Raw genomic sequence first — 15,219 nt, forward strand, 5'->3', positions numbered from 1 at the left:
GGCGTCCAACAACAGTAGAAATGACAGGTATTGGTCAGAATCGCACACACGTTTTTTTTTTAATATCTGAAGTCAACAATGAGCAAATACAGTAGAGATTTATCCTAGAGATTTATCCCAAATATATTTTTTGAACTTCCTCCAAAGCACATAGGGGTTTTCAAAAACTACTATAGTCAAAATTATCTAGAGGTGAAATGTATTGTAAACCACGACTATTTAAAGCTTCTATAGTTCCACTAACAGGGCTACTTTCGGGTTCATGCCACCATTTTGTAGACAACGGATGCACAGAAGCAGTATCAACATACATTTCACAATCCATAGCAGGTTCATAAACGGGATGATATTCTTGGGGATTCACTTGGCTGCTAGAGTTGCTGGCGGAACTACTGGTAGAAAATGTCAGCGTTCCATCTTCAAAGTCCATAGCGCAGCCGTTGGCATTTGCCGCAGCAAAATAATCATCTCCAGGATAAGTTTCGTTTTCAAATTTTTGCCATATATCATCGCCAGCCGAACTTGAATCTATAAACGCACACTGAGACCCGATATTGATTTCTTCCTGGTAGTCGTAGTCGGATGTTGCTTGTGACGAGGTTGCTTGCGGTGATGCCAGCGACGAGTTCTGAAAATATCTTGATGTTGTCTGACGAGTTGGTCTGCGAGTAGAATGGTTTCGTATGGGCCCTATAGTTTCTTCACAGATACTCTCATTGTTCCGTTCACCGTTCATAATAACAGGATCACTCGTTCGACGCTTCGGATTATAGCTGTAATCCGGATACCTTTAAACGAAGTCGGTTATAGCGTTTAGTTAGTACACACATTAAAGCTAGTTGTATTGCCTTTACGAAAAGCATTACCGGCTAGCATGCTCTTCTTTCATTTGATTTGCTATGGCTCGGAAGTGATCTTTAATACTTTCTGGCTCATTCTTCCACATTTTTCCAACAATTTGCGAAACTTCCTTGCTATTGATATTTGGATGCTGCAGTAGTATGCTTCGGTGGGCAGCCATGCGGTATGCTATGAAGCAGTTAGAGGGCCTAGGAACACGCTTCTTGGCCTTTTTGACCGTGGAAGGAGCTGGGTGTAATGTTGTGGGTAGCCCAAAGTGTGACATGAAAGTATTAAAGAATAGGGCTAGTCGATGCTCGACAACAAATTTATTGTCCTCGTTCCAAAAATGAGCCCAGTGATCGGCAATCCGATGTGGCCTTTCCCCCCACCAAACTGGTAAGATACGAATCCACTTCAGCCATTGTCCATATGAAAATATTTGTAAATAGGCGTGAATAGCCATGCTATGTGGCAACGCGAAAATCCGACGTTGGAGATGACCCTTAATGGGGAGATTATCGGTGATCTGCTTATTCATGTCTTCGAAACGAAGGGCTACTACCATGCATTGAATACAATTACTTTATCGCGTTGATCTCTATACCAATTTTTACCATGATAAATCTACGAGCTGCCTTTGCTTTGATCTATTGAACGGTCAGGGCCTTTGGGGTTCTTTATGCAACGTTCTCGTCTGCGTGACTGGTAAAGATTCAATCTTTCAACACAGCCGCGGTTGTCAGTTTGCCATCCAACCCTGAACTCAAACTGTCAAATGGCATCCGCTGTAGAGAAAGGAAAGAAGGTTGCAGCCTATAGAGCTGTTGACGAAAACATCACTGCCGAACACAAGGTTATTGGAATTGGCTCTGGTTCCACTGTGGTCTATGCTGTGGAGCGCATTTTGCAGCGAAAGGAACTTCAGCACATTGTCTACATCCCCACAAGTTTCCAAAGCCGCCTTCTCATTACTGAAGGAGGACTGACACTAGGAAGCATAGAACAGTACGTATTCTTCTACCTTGGAGGTTATAGAATAAGCTCTTAACACACACGTAGGTTTCCAGAGATTGACGTGACAATTGATGGTGCCGACGAGGTTGATCCGCAACTCAATGCCATCAAGGTAATACTCAATGGAGATACTTCAACGAAAAGTTAGCTGTATCTAATTTATCTGGTTTGAAAGGGAGGAGGAGCTTGTCAATTTCAGGAAATGGTTGTTGCCAAGGCTGCGAAGAAGTTTGTTATGATTGCAGGTAAACTACACTTTAACTGTGGGAAGAGCTTATATATGCTGTCAACTAACATCGTCAAATTTAAGACTACCGAAAAAAGTCCAAGTCCTTGGGCACTGAGTGGGTTAAGGGTGTTCCTATTGAGGTCGTGCCTTTGGCTTACAAGGTCGTCATGCATGCCTTGAACAATCTACTCTCTGTCAAGCCACAGTTTACGAAGTTGCGCATGGTAACGTATCAAGCATAAGGGTTTTATATTTTTTTTCGTACGGGTGCAGTTGGGACTTACTTGTTTTCTCCGTAGGCTGTGCAAAAGGCTGGTCCCGTCGTGACTGACAACGGTAACTTTGTCATCGATGCACACTTTGGTCCCATTGCTGATCCCCACAAGCTTGGCCAGGAAATTAAATTGCTCACTGGTGTTCTGGAGGTTGGTCTGTTCTGCAGAATGGCTGAAATTGCTTACTTTGGCGAAGAGGATGGCAGTGTAGACATTTGGAAGCGACAGTAAAAAGACATATAAAATATAGTCGAGAATAGATTTTTGCCAAACCAATATCTTCATCATATATTCAGCCAGTCCCATTCATCCAATCATGAAATTACGACTTAGATCTCAATACAGGCTAGATGTTTTATGAAATACAGTGCTATGTGCTGGAGTTGGATTTGGACAATGGCATTCGGCCGATATTTCTGTCCACAACCTTTTCAACTCCACAGTCACACAACGTTCGTTCAGGAACTTGACTTGAAAGCCAGTCTAGTCAAACAACGGTACCAAAGCCTCAATTGCCATGGTTCGTTACAGATTCCTAATGCGCTGACGAAGCACTATATGCATCTCACTATAGCCTTCATGACTGACCTATTGAACAGGGATTCTTGACATTCTTACTTGCCTACTTGGCAATCTTGTGTAGCATTGTATTTATTCTACTTTTCGGTGAAAGTCCACGGTTACGGTAGGTGTTCCTCAGTTTATCTAATGAAACATGAGACTTATAGTATCAATTCTTTGCTAATTTGGTACTTTCTGGACACAGGAATACACCAGTTGGATCAGCTCACAGATTTTTGACGGAAATGCTTCCTCGTTTCATCATGTATGTTGTTCACCTGCTTTCCTCCTCAAATGGCTGTTGTACTAACTATAGCTCGCAGAAAAAATGGCAAAAAAGTCTTTGGGGAACGCTCCATTGCTCGTTTTTACGGCGTATACCAATATACCTGCGAATCTCGAAATCCATTTTTACAAGTTCGTGTTCATATCACAATCATGATTCATTCATCATCCATGTTGTTAACAAATCCACTGTAGCTGTTTTTTCTATTCCTATTCACTGGTTCTCTGTACTTGTTCTTCATTAGTGGATGGAAGGAGGTGCCTGGACCATTCCTTTCTCAATTCCATGTGTAAGCTGCCGAATTGTCCATCGAACAGATCCATCCTATTTGACTTTCTTGGCTGACACATGTTTGTATCACTCCAGGTATTTTATTCCAGTGGAAATCTTATTTACCTATGGATGCTACTACGCTGCCTGTGCTGCAGATCCGGGAATCATCACTAAAGATAATCTCCAAAAATATATGGATATGTACCCCTACGACGGATTGACTTTCGAACCCAGAGACTGTAGTACTTGCAAAATGCCGAAGTAGGTGGACTAGCCTTTTATTGATTCTAAGTCGGTAATGCTAAAACACCATATGCGTTGTAGGCCCGCCCGCTCCAAACACTGTTCAATGTGTAAAGGTTGTGTGGCACGATCAGATCATCATTGTGCCTGGGTCAATATTTGCGTTGGTCATAACAACCATCGCTATTTCCTCTCATTTTTATTCGCCCTCTGGCAGTTCCTTATATACGCTGTCTATGTAACATTCTCAATTTACAGAGGAAAGATCCAGCAATGGGGTTTGGATAATGCTGTCATCAAAGATGCATTGACTGGCAAGGAAATCCCTCTGAGCTTCCGAAAAGCAATGCTGGTAGGTACATTTAATCAACCTGATGAAAAACGAAGAATCCAAGCAATAACTCTACGTCTATCATTTAGTATATTCTTCAAGAGGATCGAATTATTGGAGCTCTCGGTATACTATCTGCCGTCGTTTGTGTTATCATATTCTGCTTTACTCTCTACCAGTGAGTCATTGTAATAAGCGAAATTTAGTAGTATCCACCGAGAAACCTAATCTGATTATTAATTAGGCTGTATCTGAGCATCCGGGGTATGACGACAAACGAGGCGTTCAAATGGGAAATGGTCCAGGACGGAGTATCTAAGGGAGAAATTTGGAAATTCGAAGAGAAAGAAGTCAAAAAGGAGATCGCTCCAAGCACTGCAACAGACTTCTTCTGGAGAGATGTGGATATGGATCCCAAAACTGGTAGAATCGCTCCAATGAAAGGTGCGCGTATGGTTAGAGATTTTGCAGAAATTCCTAATATATACGACAGAGGACTGCTAAAAAATCTGGCTGAGGTTTTATTCCCTGCCAAGGTTTAAAGGTAAAACTGCAATTACCAATAAAAGCCAAATATATCTTTCTCTTTTCCTCTTCTTCAATCCTCTATTCACGCATATCAGCGCTCATTTCTCGAAGTGGTCTCAAATATATTCACCATGGTTACAGCCATAATACCAATGTTTGCTATGGATCATAGTGAAATTATGGACTGGCAGACGTTTGTTAATCAGGTATGAACCCCTTTCAAGTGACTGAACTCGTATTTGTCAACCCCCTCAATAACCAATTCATTAGAACCCATGGGCAACGCAAGCTCTGGAACAGATGGCTGGGGTGGACGACCAGCTTCCAAAACAATGTATAGCAGTCTTCTACGTAATCGACACCACAGCTCGGGTAAGCTTAAACTCCCAAACTTAATACCCACGGATCAAATAATTTTTATTGATATCTCAGGTGAATACCTCATGAAACCAGAAAATCACCCACCAGTTGAACGCAGTGACCTGGTATCCAGACTACAAATTCAGAGCAGCATTTCGAAACCTCAACTGGGCATCAATGGAGCGTACTTTCAAGGTTGAGAACGACGATATACTTCAGCTGGAGAACCCTCAAAATATCATCAACGATGGTGGTGAGATATTTTTTTTGATGCACAAAGATGTGGTTACGGGCACAGTGGCGCTGGTCGTCGAAAACGGTGAATACGAAGCAACGTGGATGGCGGTCGCCAACAACTATCTTGGACTCGGATTTACTCATGCCCTTTTGGTGGTGATTACAAATTGGGCTCGGATACGAGGCTTGCCTGGTATAACGGTTTTGACGAGTACCACGTTGGGAAGTGCTGTATCCCTTTATCAAACACACGGGTTTCAGGTCACATATATCGATGAGAATTGTAGAGATGCACGGTATGACATGAGTTTACGGCTCTGCTTGTGATCTCTGTATAATAGCTTTGTTTAATAAATTGCACCAAACATCAAAATGAGTTAACAGCTAGCAGTCAAGCGGACTGACAATGCCTGGAAATTTTGACACTGGACGGGCTCAGTCAGTGCGCCAAAGCAAGGTTGTTTCGCACCGTTCATGTGGCTGTTGAATGAAATCAAGAATGGCCAGGGTTAGTAATTAGAAACAACTTCAGTGCACACCGTAACACATGCTCTGTTCGAGTTACTGACTATCTTCACGTCGCAACCAACTAGAAACAGGACAACAACGACTATTGTATCCCGGAAAGACATATACAGTTGGTCGACGGGGTAGGCAGCCAATTCATTCCAGTAAAGCATGCCTTGAGATTGCCACTGACTCAAGCAACTATTGCAGATTCGACCATAACCATTGAAGACGACAAATCTGTCAGCAGGAAACATGCTACTGTAGTTGTGGAAAGCACCGACTACGAAACTGGACTACAGAACGTGGTACGTGCTTCGAGCATAACGGGGCAGTCTGATTTTCGTGATGATGAAATTAACGTCCAAAGTAGCTCAACCCTAGCAAACGCTGCTCAGTTACGGTCAGGGATGAAGGAGCCAAGTATGGTACCTTTGTCAATACTTCCAAAGTGTCCCCTCATCAACCCCATGAGCTGCGGGATAATGATGTGATCAAGTTTGGTACCTTGACTTCGCTATGGCGCTTAACTTGGTTTCCAGTAGTGATTTGTTGCTCAGGATTGAGAAGCGCGGAGAAAGAGCAAATATATCGCGCAGCACTTGAATTAGGTATGCCGACATTCCATTTTACAATGTGGATGAAGACGAACTGACGACCGCTTTTACAGACATCAAGATATCGAAGGCTTGGGTTTCTGACATTTGTACTCATTTGTATATGAAGGAAACTCGACCGACGGAAAAGGCACTTTTGGCCATTGCTGATCTATGTCCGATTATTTCACTTTCTTGGATTGAGCGTATGCGAGAAAATAAGGATTCTACCAATTTTCACTTCCCACCCGTTGAAGAGCATCAGCCACCTTTGAATGCTGTTTGTGATAACGTTCCTGAAAGACCTAACTTTCTACCAATGCCACGAAGGAAAACAGTGTTTACAGATACCACATTTTACGTTTTTTCGGAGGAGCAGGTAAGCAAGCTCTCGTTGTGTATATATATTTTGAAAGTTACTTACCATTGCCACATCGCAGTATTATCGCATACATCCTTTGGTTTCGAAATGTGGTGGAGATATTGTACATTGTGAATTCAATATCTCACCTTGGGACTCACAAGAATCTATTCAGCAACTAATTGCCAAGGATATGGGTTCAAATATAATATACCCCCAGAGTGATCCTAACGAAAGTTATGATGCATACCACACGAGATGGAAAATATTATTTGCAGCGTGTCATAGGTATTAAAAATTTTATTTTTTATGATCTTCCCTTTATAAGACGGTTCCTAATTTCAATGCTTTCAGGTTAGGGGAGCGTCTCATTGCTGAGGTGGAAGTAGGATGGGCAGTTGTTTTCGGAACAACAGACGTGTACTGTAATAAGTATGCGCCCGAACCAATTGAAATAACTTCGCAGCCTAATGAAGAATCTCGATCAAAAGTAACTTCTACAAGTAAGTTGTTATTGAGTTGGACAGGAAAAGTACAATTGAAAGTACTCATATCGGTACCTAGTAGCGAAAGGTCAAGAAAGCATCAGCAGCAATGCCGCTAGATTACAATCGTCATTTGCAAGCGATATTTCAACGCCTGTTGTAAGGTCTCGACCGCCTGCCCCTCCATCATGGGTATTAGGGGATATAGAAGGCGATGTTGAACCCGACACTCCAGAACGACATGCAATCCTGAGCAAGCGCAGGCATATAGACGTAACTGAAGCCACCGAAAGTAATAGCACAGCAACTGTAGCAGCGAATGGAGCGAAAACTGTAAGTAAGCTACAGAGTATTAATACAACTGAGGAAAAAACAACTGATTGTTTGATTTATTTAAGAAACACGGTACCTCAAACCGCAATTTGAATGCCTTTTTGGATGCCATGTTCGATGATTTGGATGAAGTAGAGGAAATTCCACCAGCGAACCTGTCGCCCGTACAAAGTGAGCCCCTACAAATAGACGAGGCACCAGCGATGAATGCCGATATGCCAAAATCTTCGGCGAGTCGCAATGTTCACATTGATGAGCATAACCAACAAATAGAAGACCAGAGTGTGCATATTCGGCAGAAAGTAGCAAGTTTAGCTGACGTCAACAGACAACCATGGGAGGCTTCGTCAGATGAAGGAGAAAGAGGGATAGAAGCACAAGTGGCTCCAGAAGTAACCCGTGCTATTTCAGGCGAAGAATTGATCGTGCAAGAGGATGAAAATATGGAACCAAATGAAACCGAGGATACCATAGTAGCTTTGATCAAAGAAAAACAGCAAAGCTTCAGGGCTGCGGCTCGTCGATCACGAGAGGTAGCAGCTGAAGCAGACGAAGCATTCGTTCCCAGTGCAACTGAACAATATTCTACGATAGTTGTCCAGAGTTTAGTGAAAGCACCTCCTACCGCTTCTTCGACACGAACAGTGCAGGCAGATGATAGTGTTGTGAATTATAAACGGTTCCGTAAGGTAAGTAAGAGCGAATTTAGCGATGGTCAAGATTTTTCAAGAAATTAATCTTATTGTTTCGCAGACTGCAAGGCCACAACATAATGAGATGTCATATATTCGTATGCTTCCTCATGATGAGATGCAGTTGGCTATGCAAGGCAAGTCCTTTTGATTAATGCTTTTTGTAAAGGCGACATTCTCGTACTAATTAGCTTGCATCATTAGAGGTTTATTGGCTACAACGTGATCAACCGCAGAGGCGCCAGATCACTAGACCTGGCAGTCAAGGCGGCGAAAAGCTAACATTTGATTAAACTGCTGTTCAGCGAACACATGTAATGATATCTTTCTTTTTTTTTATTCTTTGTACATAATAATTTTCTGTGACAATACATAATATAGTGCTCACTAAAGAATGAATAGGACAAGTTGGAAACCAAAGGTCTAAATAGCGTTCTAGATATAGGGAATCAAAAATATACAAAATTGAGAAGCGCATTTGAAATTGGGATGTTTTTGTGCTATCCAGTTCCTGCACAACCTAATCTCTGTACTTGTTCATGAATTGCTTGTGGAAATTGGTAAGATTCTCACAGAAGTCATCGAAAAGGTCTTCAGGTGGCAAGAAGGTAGAACGGAAATGCCATGTGCCTTCCTTTTGACCGAATCCACTACCAGGAACAACACAGACGCCAGTAGCATCAAGCATTTCGAGACAGTAGAAATTATCAGCGGCTTTGCCATGGGCTTCTGCATCAGCAATAGCCTTAGCGGGTAAGCGAATTTGAGGGAAAAGGTACATGGCTCCATAGGCAGGATTACAGGTGACACCTTCCAAAGAGTTGAAGCAAGCTTCGAGTTTGCGAGATCTTCGTCGAAGTGAGCTGTAGATGGAGCCAATTTCTTGACTGTACTTTTCGAACGACGGGTCGCCCTGCTTGGGTGGTTGACACATTAAATCGACCAATATCTGACCGTGTACATTGGGGCAAAGTGAGACAGAGGCAATTTTATAAATCTGAGACATAACCTCAGGATCAATGGCGTGAGCTTCAAAGTATCCACCTCGGCGACCACATTCACCAATCATTCCCTTGGAAATGGAGTGAAAGGAGACAAGTTCCAAGTCATGGAAAATAGAATCCATGGACATGAGGACCTTTTTGAAACTATGGAAGGGGCGAGCTTCAGGTTCGTAGATGTTGGTCTGGTAGACTTCATCGGCCAAAAGGACGATTTGTTGGGTATAGCAGAATTCGATAATTTCTCGCATGTTTTCTTCTGATAAACATTGTCCAGTTGGGTTGCCTGGGTTGATGATGACCAAAGCACGAACATCTGTTCCATTTGCACGTGCGGTACTGACGCTCGTCTCTAGGTCAGTAACGTTGAGTGACCAGTCCTGACTTTCATCGAGGAGATAAGGTACAGGGGTTGCATCCAGGAGAGACAAAGTTGCCGAGTATAATGGGTATTGTGGAGTTGGAATCAAAATACCGGTAGATTTGTCTTTTACAAGGATAGATAAGATGCTTTGAACACCAGCCGAAGCTCCTTGAGTTAAATAAATATTCTCGGGGTCTGCGGCATAGCCATCTCTCTCGGCAATGAACTTGGCAACGTTTTCACGAATATGTGGGATGCCTTGAGAGTGAGAATAGGCACCGACGCTTCCAATGTGTTCCAAAAGTACCTCAGCTCTTTGTAAGGCATCTTCTGGATAAAGCTGACTCACAATGTGACGGTTCTCTGAAAGGAGAAGATCGGGGTTATCGCACAGTGAAGCTACCTGAGTTCCCGAAAAAGGTATTAGCCTTTGTCATTGGTTTCCACATGATATGTCAAGTGAAATACCGGAAACTTACCTGGCGAAAAAAAGTGATGGGCTTTTGTTGAAGTTGTTGAGGATTACCAATGTTGCAGTTGACAATGGTTTTGAATGGTAAGCTGTTCGTTTTGTTTAATTGGTCCCGGAGGGCTTCAGCCTTGATGGCCAATTCACCACGGACAGCGTATTCTACATTCTTTATATGAGCGTTCATATTGTCGATTCGAATAGTTTTTCTTCGTGGTTGTTGAGTTCCACATGCTATAGATTGATTATTAGTCATTTGTACATTATCAGATTCTATATGGAGCGGTTGAATAACTACATACGTTTAGTGTGATTTTGAGTGGATGATATTGGAGACGATGGGCGGATTAACGACGTATTTGGAGGAGCCATTTTGTAAAAAGTGAGAAGATGAAAAAGATGGGGAAGAAAGGAACTGAGGTCTTTAAATACTTTGTCCCAGATGGAACGAATACAAATGCGAGTGTGCGTGGGTCACAGGTGAGTGAGTGAATAAGGGATGACGGACTCTGAACTACAATAATTACTCATGTTTAAATTCTCAAATATACCACATTCAGCCAGCCCCCAAGCGTCGGCTACTATGACACATTCACGGGATGCATCTATGTAGCGATATAAATAAATCTATAACTTTTACTTGATAGATGAAGTGGCATTGAAATAGCAAAAGGCAATGTGCTTTCATTCCCCAGTTGCGTCATAGGTGTCCGGGACCAGATGTGAGCAAATTTGTGTGATTCAAATCTCCTCTCACTCACACACCGGAAACCTTGATAAACTCAGCTCCGATGGTTCCTCTAGACCTTTAACGGCATACTCAAAGAATATAGTTTAAGCATATGTGTAGCCACAGGAAATGAAGTGAGAGGGAGTTAGTCATTGTGGTGCGACAATAAAAATGTGTATTTGGTCTTTTCTAAAGGCAATAGGAGTTGGCGATATCTTCAAAGTAACTGTCTGTTTTTGGTATTTCGAAACGAGGTATATTCGTTATACCATGCCACAACCTTAAATTATCATATGACCGTGACCAATCAAATCTCAAATATAGACACCCTGTTTGGACGGAGCAGCAGTTGGTGGAGAGAAATGTGGGTGTAGGCCCCCGTTTTGAGAACTTACTATTGAGTTCGCATGTCTGGAAAGGGTTCTTTGATGTTTGCTCAAAATATTTTTGAGCAGTCAAATATTAAATGTGGTTTGACACCCTGAGTGTTGGGGAAAGGAATCAACGAGGGACGGAGAGGCAGGTTGCTTTAAAAATACAATATTATTGTGTTCATTTGTGACCTGAATGACATCTACAACTGTTGAGACCCAAATGCTTGAGGATATACATGTTTTCTTTTTTATACTATAAAATTCTCTTATTTGGATTTTTTGGAATCCTTAATCTTGTATTTGCCATACTATGAAACGATAAAGTCAGTTTACTTGTATTCAAATGTCTCAAGTCGGCAAAACATGGAAAAGTTTTCACTTACGTTCTTCTCAGGATCAAATACTTCCCATCGACTGGCTGGGAAAATATGCTTGTTTTTCTCGTACCAGGATCGTTCTACCACTTTACCGGCGTGAGACTAGGTCACCGGGTTGCATGGCGTTAACACAACTATTCATTCACACGAACATGCATTGTAAAGAAGCTACATACCTCATCCTTTTCGACCGTCGCATCATGTACAAGTCGAACATCGTCATGAACATCAAAGTTGAACAATGGACCAGATTTTCCTCTTGCTTTGTTGATGATGAAATCGTAGAATGTATAATGCTAGGTGGGTAGAGTGGACGTGCCTGGTTAGGTAAGATTTTCTCTGATGGTATTGTGCTCCCACCCGCCATACTTACATGTGGAATAATGAGATCCTCCTTAATGTAAAGCAGATTATCGACGTTAACAGAACGGAGTTCATGAATTTGTTGTCGACAAAGGTCTAAAAAGCGCGATATGGTGTCCCCCTTCTTGCACTGTAATCGGCTGTGTTAAAAACGTTTCCCAATATATCAAAAACACACCCTCCAATTCTACATACCTCAACCGTCTTACGATGGCCAGATCCATCCCAATAAGAGTATGTAATTTCTATGTCTTCATCTGATTTCAACAATATCAATTTGAGGACAACAACATGTGCGCCACAGATGGCTGCGGAATCGCCTTACCTTTGATCTCTTCTTGCCTCTTCAACCATTGCTTCCTAAGCTCTTCACGCTCTATTCTTTCCATTTCTTCACGCTCTCGGTCAGGAAGAAAACTCGTATTGACGTTGGGATCTTTGCCGAACTTCGGTTTTTTTATAACTTCCTTATCTTCATTCTCCTCTTCCTCTTCTTCGTCCTCTGCTGCAAACGAAAGTTTAACCTTGGATAGATTCTTCTTCTTCTTTTTCTTGATCTTCCCTTCACTGCAAAAATGCCGCCATTCATGGCAATGAGATGATGCTGTTACATAACGCTATCATCGGACATGACCTCCTTACCCTACTGTTGCCGTCCTGGCAGCCTCCTGACGTTGTTGTTCCTCAATATCCTCTTTGATTCTACGAAAATCGTTCAGTTCGAACAAACCGACAGTACTTGTCTTCAATTTTGAATCGATATCGGTAACAGCAGCCGCAAACTTGTCGGATCCTATGCGAACTTGATTGTCCTGTGGTTGGGTGTCCATTTTAGCGGTCATGTCACTTTGGAGAAATAATCCTCTGAGTTTGCGTTTTTCTAATGTTACGCATGCCTACCTTCGAAATCTGCTCCTTTTGCTTTTCGAATTCCTCCATCATCTTCTTTCGCTTTTTTTCAAGCATCCCATGTCGCTGTCCTTCAGCTCTTGAATCAGCCATGACGAACTAAATCACGGTTTGGAGGTTCAGGTTCCAGTCTGCTCACGCAACTCCTCAATTTTTTCCTCCAACAGAGTGACTGTCAACCCAGCCACTCGCCTGCAACCGATAAATGCCATTCTGGCACAAGGACGCCTTGTTGTTTCCCTGTGCATTGTCTCTCAGGAGCAGACGTTCTCATCTGTCGTATCATCCCTTTTCCATCACAGTGGCGCACTCGGTATCTATGGCAGAGCCAAAGGCTGGTACTCCTGGTACGCTACTGGAGAAGTTGGTGTTGCACTCTCCGCGTCCTAGCTCGCCTTCACTCAGGGCTTGCCATAGGGCTAGAGACTTGACTGCCGTGTTTCAAGCGGTGGCCAAAGAAGAGGCCGTTCACCATTATTCAAACGAACATACGGTTAGTGTCATCCTAAAAGATTGGCGTTTTTACTCTTCCACCCTGGCTTCAATGATTATTTACTTACCATTGTTTATTCTCATTTATCAAACTATGTTTTTAAACCTTTCGTCTCTGGTTTGTTCTTTCCTCTCCTTCTACTGCTGGACTATACAAATAACTAGAATGAGTACGTGCACCATAAGCTTGATGACCAAGACAATTTTCTGATCGGCCACTACTTTGAGGATCAGACCACCACTACCACCTCAACATCGGTTTTCTATCTTCATGGTGCGCCGCTGTCAAAGACATTTGACATTTGGGAAGACAATAAGGACAGTCATGAGTGGATTGAAGACGATTTTCTCTCAGACACACTGTATACTTCTGCAACCAAGGATAAAGAAAACTTGCCGCCGATACCATCCTTTTCGTTTGTGGAACCACTATCTCTTGCTAACAAGGACCATGTTTGTAGTACGAATCGCAGTCATCTTATGGAACTCCAATTGCGTAACTTTGTAAGCGAAGTGGAGGCACTCTGGAGGCGTAGCTTGCATACCAAAACGAAAACCACCAATTTCGGCAAACGGGGTGGACGCCGAAACCGCGTAATTGAGATGGCCGCTAAAGCCAATAGCCGATCTCGCTTGCCCAAAAGCCGCCACCATCATCGTGTTAACATTATATTCCCACTGGACGATACTAGATACCTCTATTCTCGACACAAGTAAATATATTTATATATGTCTATATCCCTTTTAGCTTTATAAATATCCCTCCTCTCTTCCCGATGGCTATCCCTAACTATATCTAGCTATCCTAAACATCCCCAACCTCCGTACGAGCTTCATTAAAGAATACGTATATGCATCCGCCTAATTCGAGGTCGTCCCCTTGAATTGAGATAGGAGAACTCTTTTTGTACGCTTCACAAAGCTCTTGCATAGCTTAAAAGCAAATGTGCACCCATGTGATATTGCCTGTTTGTCTGTTTTTCCAAGGTTAGCTGTGTTCATGTGCAAAGACTATACAGTCTTTAAAATTTAACACGTATAGGCTTTTCATTTAGTCACAGCATACACTTTGCCGCTCTTCCGCGCGATCTTTTCCAAAAAAGATTTCATTACTGACTTAAGAAGGCATTGTTTTACCGCGCTGGGTCGCTGTACCATTGTCCAATTTCAGTAGCGTAAACAACAAGTGCCGCCAAACGTGCAATTTCAATCCCTGTGTGACCCACCTTGCCCTCAATGTTCAATATAAATCAGCTATTGCTATGATATCGAGGGGCTTACAAGCTCTACTTCGGCGGAATGATCGCCTTTGTTTGAGGCAGCATCGGCAAATCGGGAGGAAAAGAGGTAGATAACCCTGTAATATGGCTCCTGATGTATTTGCCAATGTGTGGCCATCGATTGGTCAGTCAACGAGGAACTAACTAATGAAATGAACTTCACGCATACTACTATATCGTCATCAGGTCATCATATGCTATGAATCTAATCATTGAAAGCCGTAATGCGGTGGTCAGGCAAAATGCATGGTTTGCCCTGTCATGATAGTTGATCTTCTAGATCAAATACATATCAGAGGTATATGCATGGAGTGAAAAACGAAGAAGCCATAAGATACATTAAGTCTATTTGGACATGGTACTCTTCAGCGTAAATCACATTTGCTCGCCCGTCGTTTTTGGATTGGTACATTCGCTGTGCGAATCAAAGAATTTCATATCCCTCTCTAAATCTTCCTTTTATTTTTATCATGGCTTTACAAAAAGTTATTTTTTTAAGAGTTCTTCATCGTATTCAAAGTATAGACAACTCATCCCAATCATTTATTATTCGGACAAAGATGATATTCAGAATTACATGAACCATCTGTTATTATATGCTGTTTAATTGATAAATGGGTCACCCAGTTTCAGGTCTCAGTTCATTCAGGCTCTGCCATTCGAACGGAGATCGCCGAGCGATATTGGAAGCAAGCCTTTTTTTTTT

General features: G+C 42.4%; 9 protein-coding genes across 9 annotated transcripts; 5 read left to right on the plus strand and 4 right to left on the minus strand.

Moving 5' to 3' along the window:
- Positions 1-757: 757 nt before the first annotated feature.
- Positions 758-1,051, minus strand: K450DRAFT_155056 (uncharacterized protein; the record flags this gene model as incomplete). Its single annotated transcript, XM_051583965.1, has 2 exons — positions 758-788; positions 867-1,051. Coding segments are annotated over 2 exons (216 nt in total), but the record flags the coding sequence as incomplete, so codon positions are not given.
- A 422-nt stretch (positions 1,052-1,473) lies between these two features.
- Positions 1,474-2,820, plus strand: K450DRAFT_235439 (uncharacterized protein). The gene is made up of 5 exons (XM_051588087.1): positions 1,474-1,848; positions 1,903-1,969; positions 2,033-2,102; positions 2,168-2,310; positions 2,386-2,820. The coding sequence occupies exons 1-5, from the start codon at positions 1,619-1,621 to the stop codon at positions 2,590-2,592; spliced, it is 717 nt and encodes a 238-aa protein (XP_051445962.1). The 5' UTR covers positions 1,474-1,618; the 3' UTR covers positions 2,593-2,820.
- A 6-nt stretch (positions 2,821-2,826) lies between these two features.
- K450DRAFT_235446 (uncharacterized protein) lies at positions 2,827-4,930 on the plus strand. The gene is made up of 11 exons (XM_051588088.1): positions 2,827-2,881; positions 2,961-3,046; positions 3,128-3,187; positions 3,246-3,339; positions 3,403-3,497; positions 3,575-3,742; positions 3,806-4,076; positions 4,145-4,233; positions 4,300-4,599; positions 4,679-4,789; positions 4,854-4,930. The coding sequence occupies exons 1-9, from the start codon at positions 2,879-2,881 to the stop codon at positions 4,595-4,597; spliced, it is 1,164 nt and encodes a 387-aa protein (XP_051445963.1). The 5' UTR covers positions 2,827-2,878; the 3' UTR covers positions 4,598-4,599; positions 4,679-4,789; positions 4,854-4,930.
- K450DRAFT_235450 (uncharacterized protein) lies at positions 4,648-5,757 on the plus strand. Its single transcript, XM_051588089.1, has 2 exons — positions 4,648-4,789; positions 4,854-5,757. The coding sequence occupies exon 2, from the start codon at positions 5,121-5,123 to the stop codon at positions 5,505-5,507; it is 387 nt and encodes a 128-aa protein (XP_051445964.1). The 5' UTR covers positions 4,648-4,789; positions 4,854-5,120; the 3' UTR covers positions 5,508-5,757.
- On the plus strand, positions 5,638-8,561 carry K450DRAFT_235455 (uncharacterized protein). The gene is made up of 11 exons (XM_051588090.1): positions 5,638-5,688; positions 5,774-5,830; positions 5,898-5,995; positions 6,061-6,298; positions 6,358-6,662; positions 6,724-6,932; positions 6,999-7,147; positions 7,209-7,462; positions 7,528-8,151; positions 8,216-8,291; positions 8,359-8,561. The coding sequence occupies exons 1-11, from the start codon at positions 5,655-5,657 to the stop codon at positions 8,445-8,447; spliced, it is 2,133 nt and encodes a 710-aa protein (XP_051445965.1). The 5' UTR covers positions 5,638-5,654; the 3' UTR covers positions 8,448-8,561.
- Positions 8,562-8,674: 113 nt separating this feature from the next.
- Positions 8,675-10,175, minus strand: K450DRAFT_265417 (uncharacterized protein; the record flags this gene model as incomplete). Its single annotated transcript, XM_051592793.1, has 2 exons — positions 8,675-9,922; positions 9,999-10,175. 2 exons carry the CDS (start codon positions 10,173-10,175, stop codon positions 8,675-8,677), a joined length of 1,425 nt encoding a protein of 474 aa, XP_051445966.1.
- A 1,093-nt stretch (positions 10,176-11,268) lies between these two features.
- K450DRAFT_235470 (uncharacterized protein) lies at positions 11,269-12,451 on the minus strand. Its single transcript, XM_051588091.1, has 6 exons — positions 12,158-12,451; positions 12,028-12,089; positions 11,843-11,962; positions 11,646-11,765; positions 11,476-11,571; positions 11,269-11,400 (listed from the first exon to the last, which is right to left on the minus strand). The coding sequence occupies exons 1-6, from the start codon at positions 12,219-12,221 to the stop codon at positions 11,359-11,361; spliced, it is 504 nt and encodes a 167-aa protein (XP_051445967.1). The 5' UTR covers positions 12,222-12,451; the 3' UTR covers positions 11,269-11,358.
- Positions 12,451-12,810, minus strand: K450DRAFT_235477 (uncharacterized protein). Its single transcript, XM_051588092.1, has one exon. The coding sequence runs from the start codon at positions 12,672-12,674 to the stop codon at positions 12,471-12,473; it is 204 nt and encodes a 67-aa protein (XP_051445968.1). The 5' UTR covers positions 12,675-12,810; the 3' UTR covers positions 12,451-12,470.
- On the plus strand, positions 12,811-14,185 carry K450DRAFT_235479 (uncharacterized protein). The gene is made up of 2 exons (XM_051588093.1): positions 12,811-13,234; positions 13,399-14,185. The coding sequence occupies exons 1-2, from the start codon at positions 12,947-12,949 to the stop codon at positions 13,948-13,950; spliced, it is 840 nt and encodes a 279-aa protein (XP_051445969.1). The 5' UTR covers positions 12,811-12,946; the 3' UTR covers positions 13,951-14,185.
- The last annotated feature ends 1,034 nt before the right edge of the window (positions 14,186-15,219 follow it).

Source organism: Umbelopsis ramanniana, assembly GCF_025399195.1.
Source record: "Umbelopsis ramanniana AG unplaced genomic scaffold K450scaffold_18, whole genome shotgun sequence".
NCBI lineage: Eukaryota > Fungi > Mucoromycota > Umbelopsidomycetes > Umbelopsidales > Umbelopsidaceae > Umbelopsis > Umbelopsis ramanniana.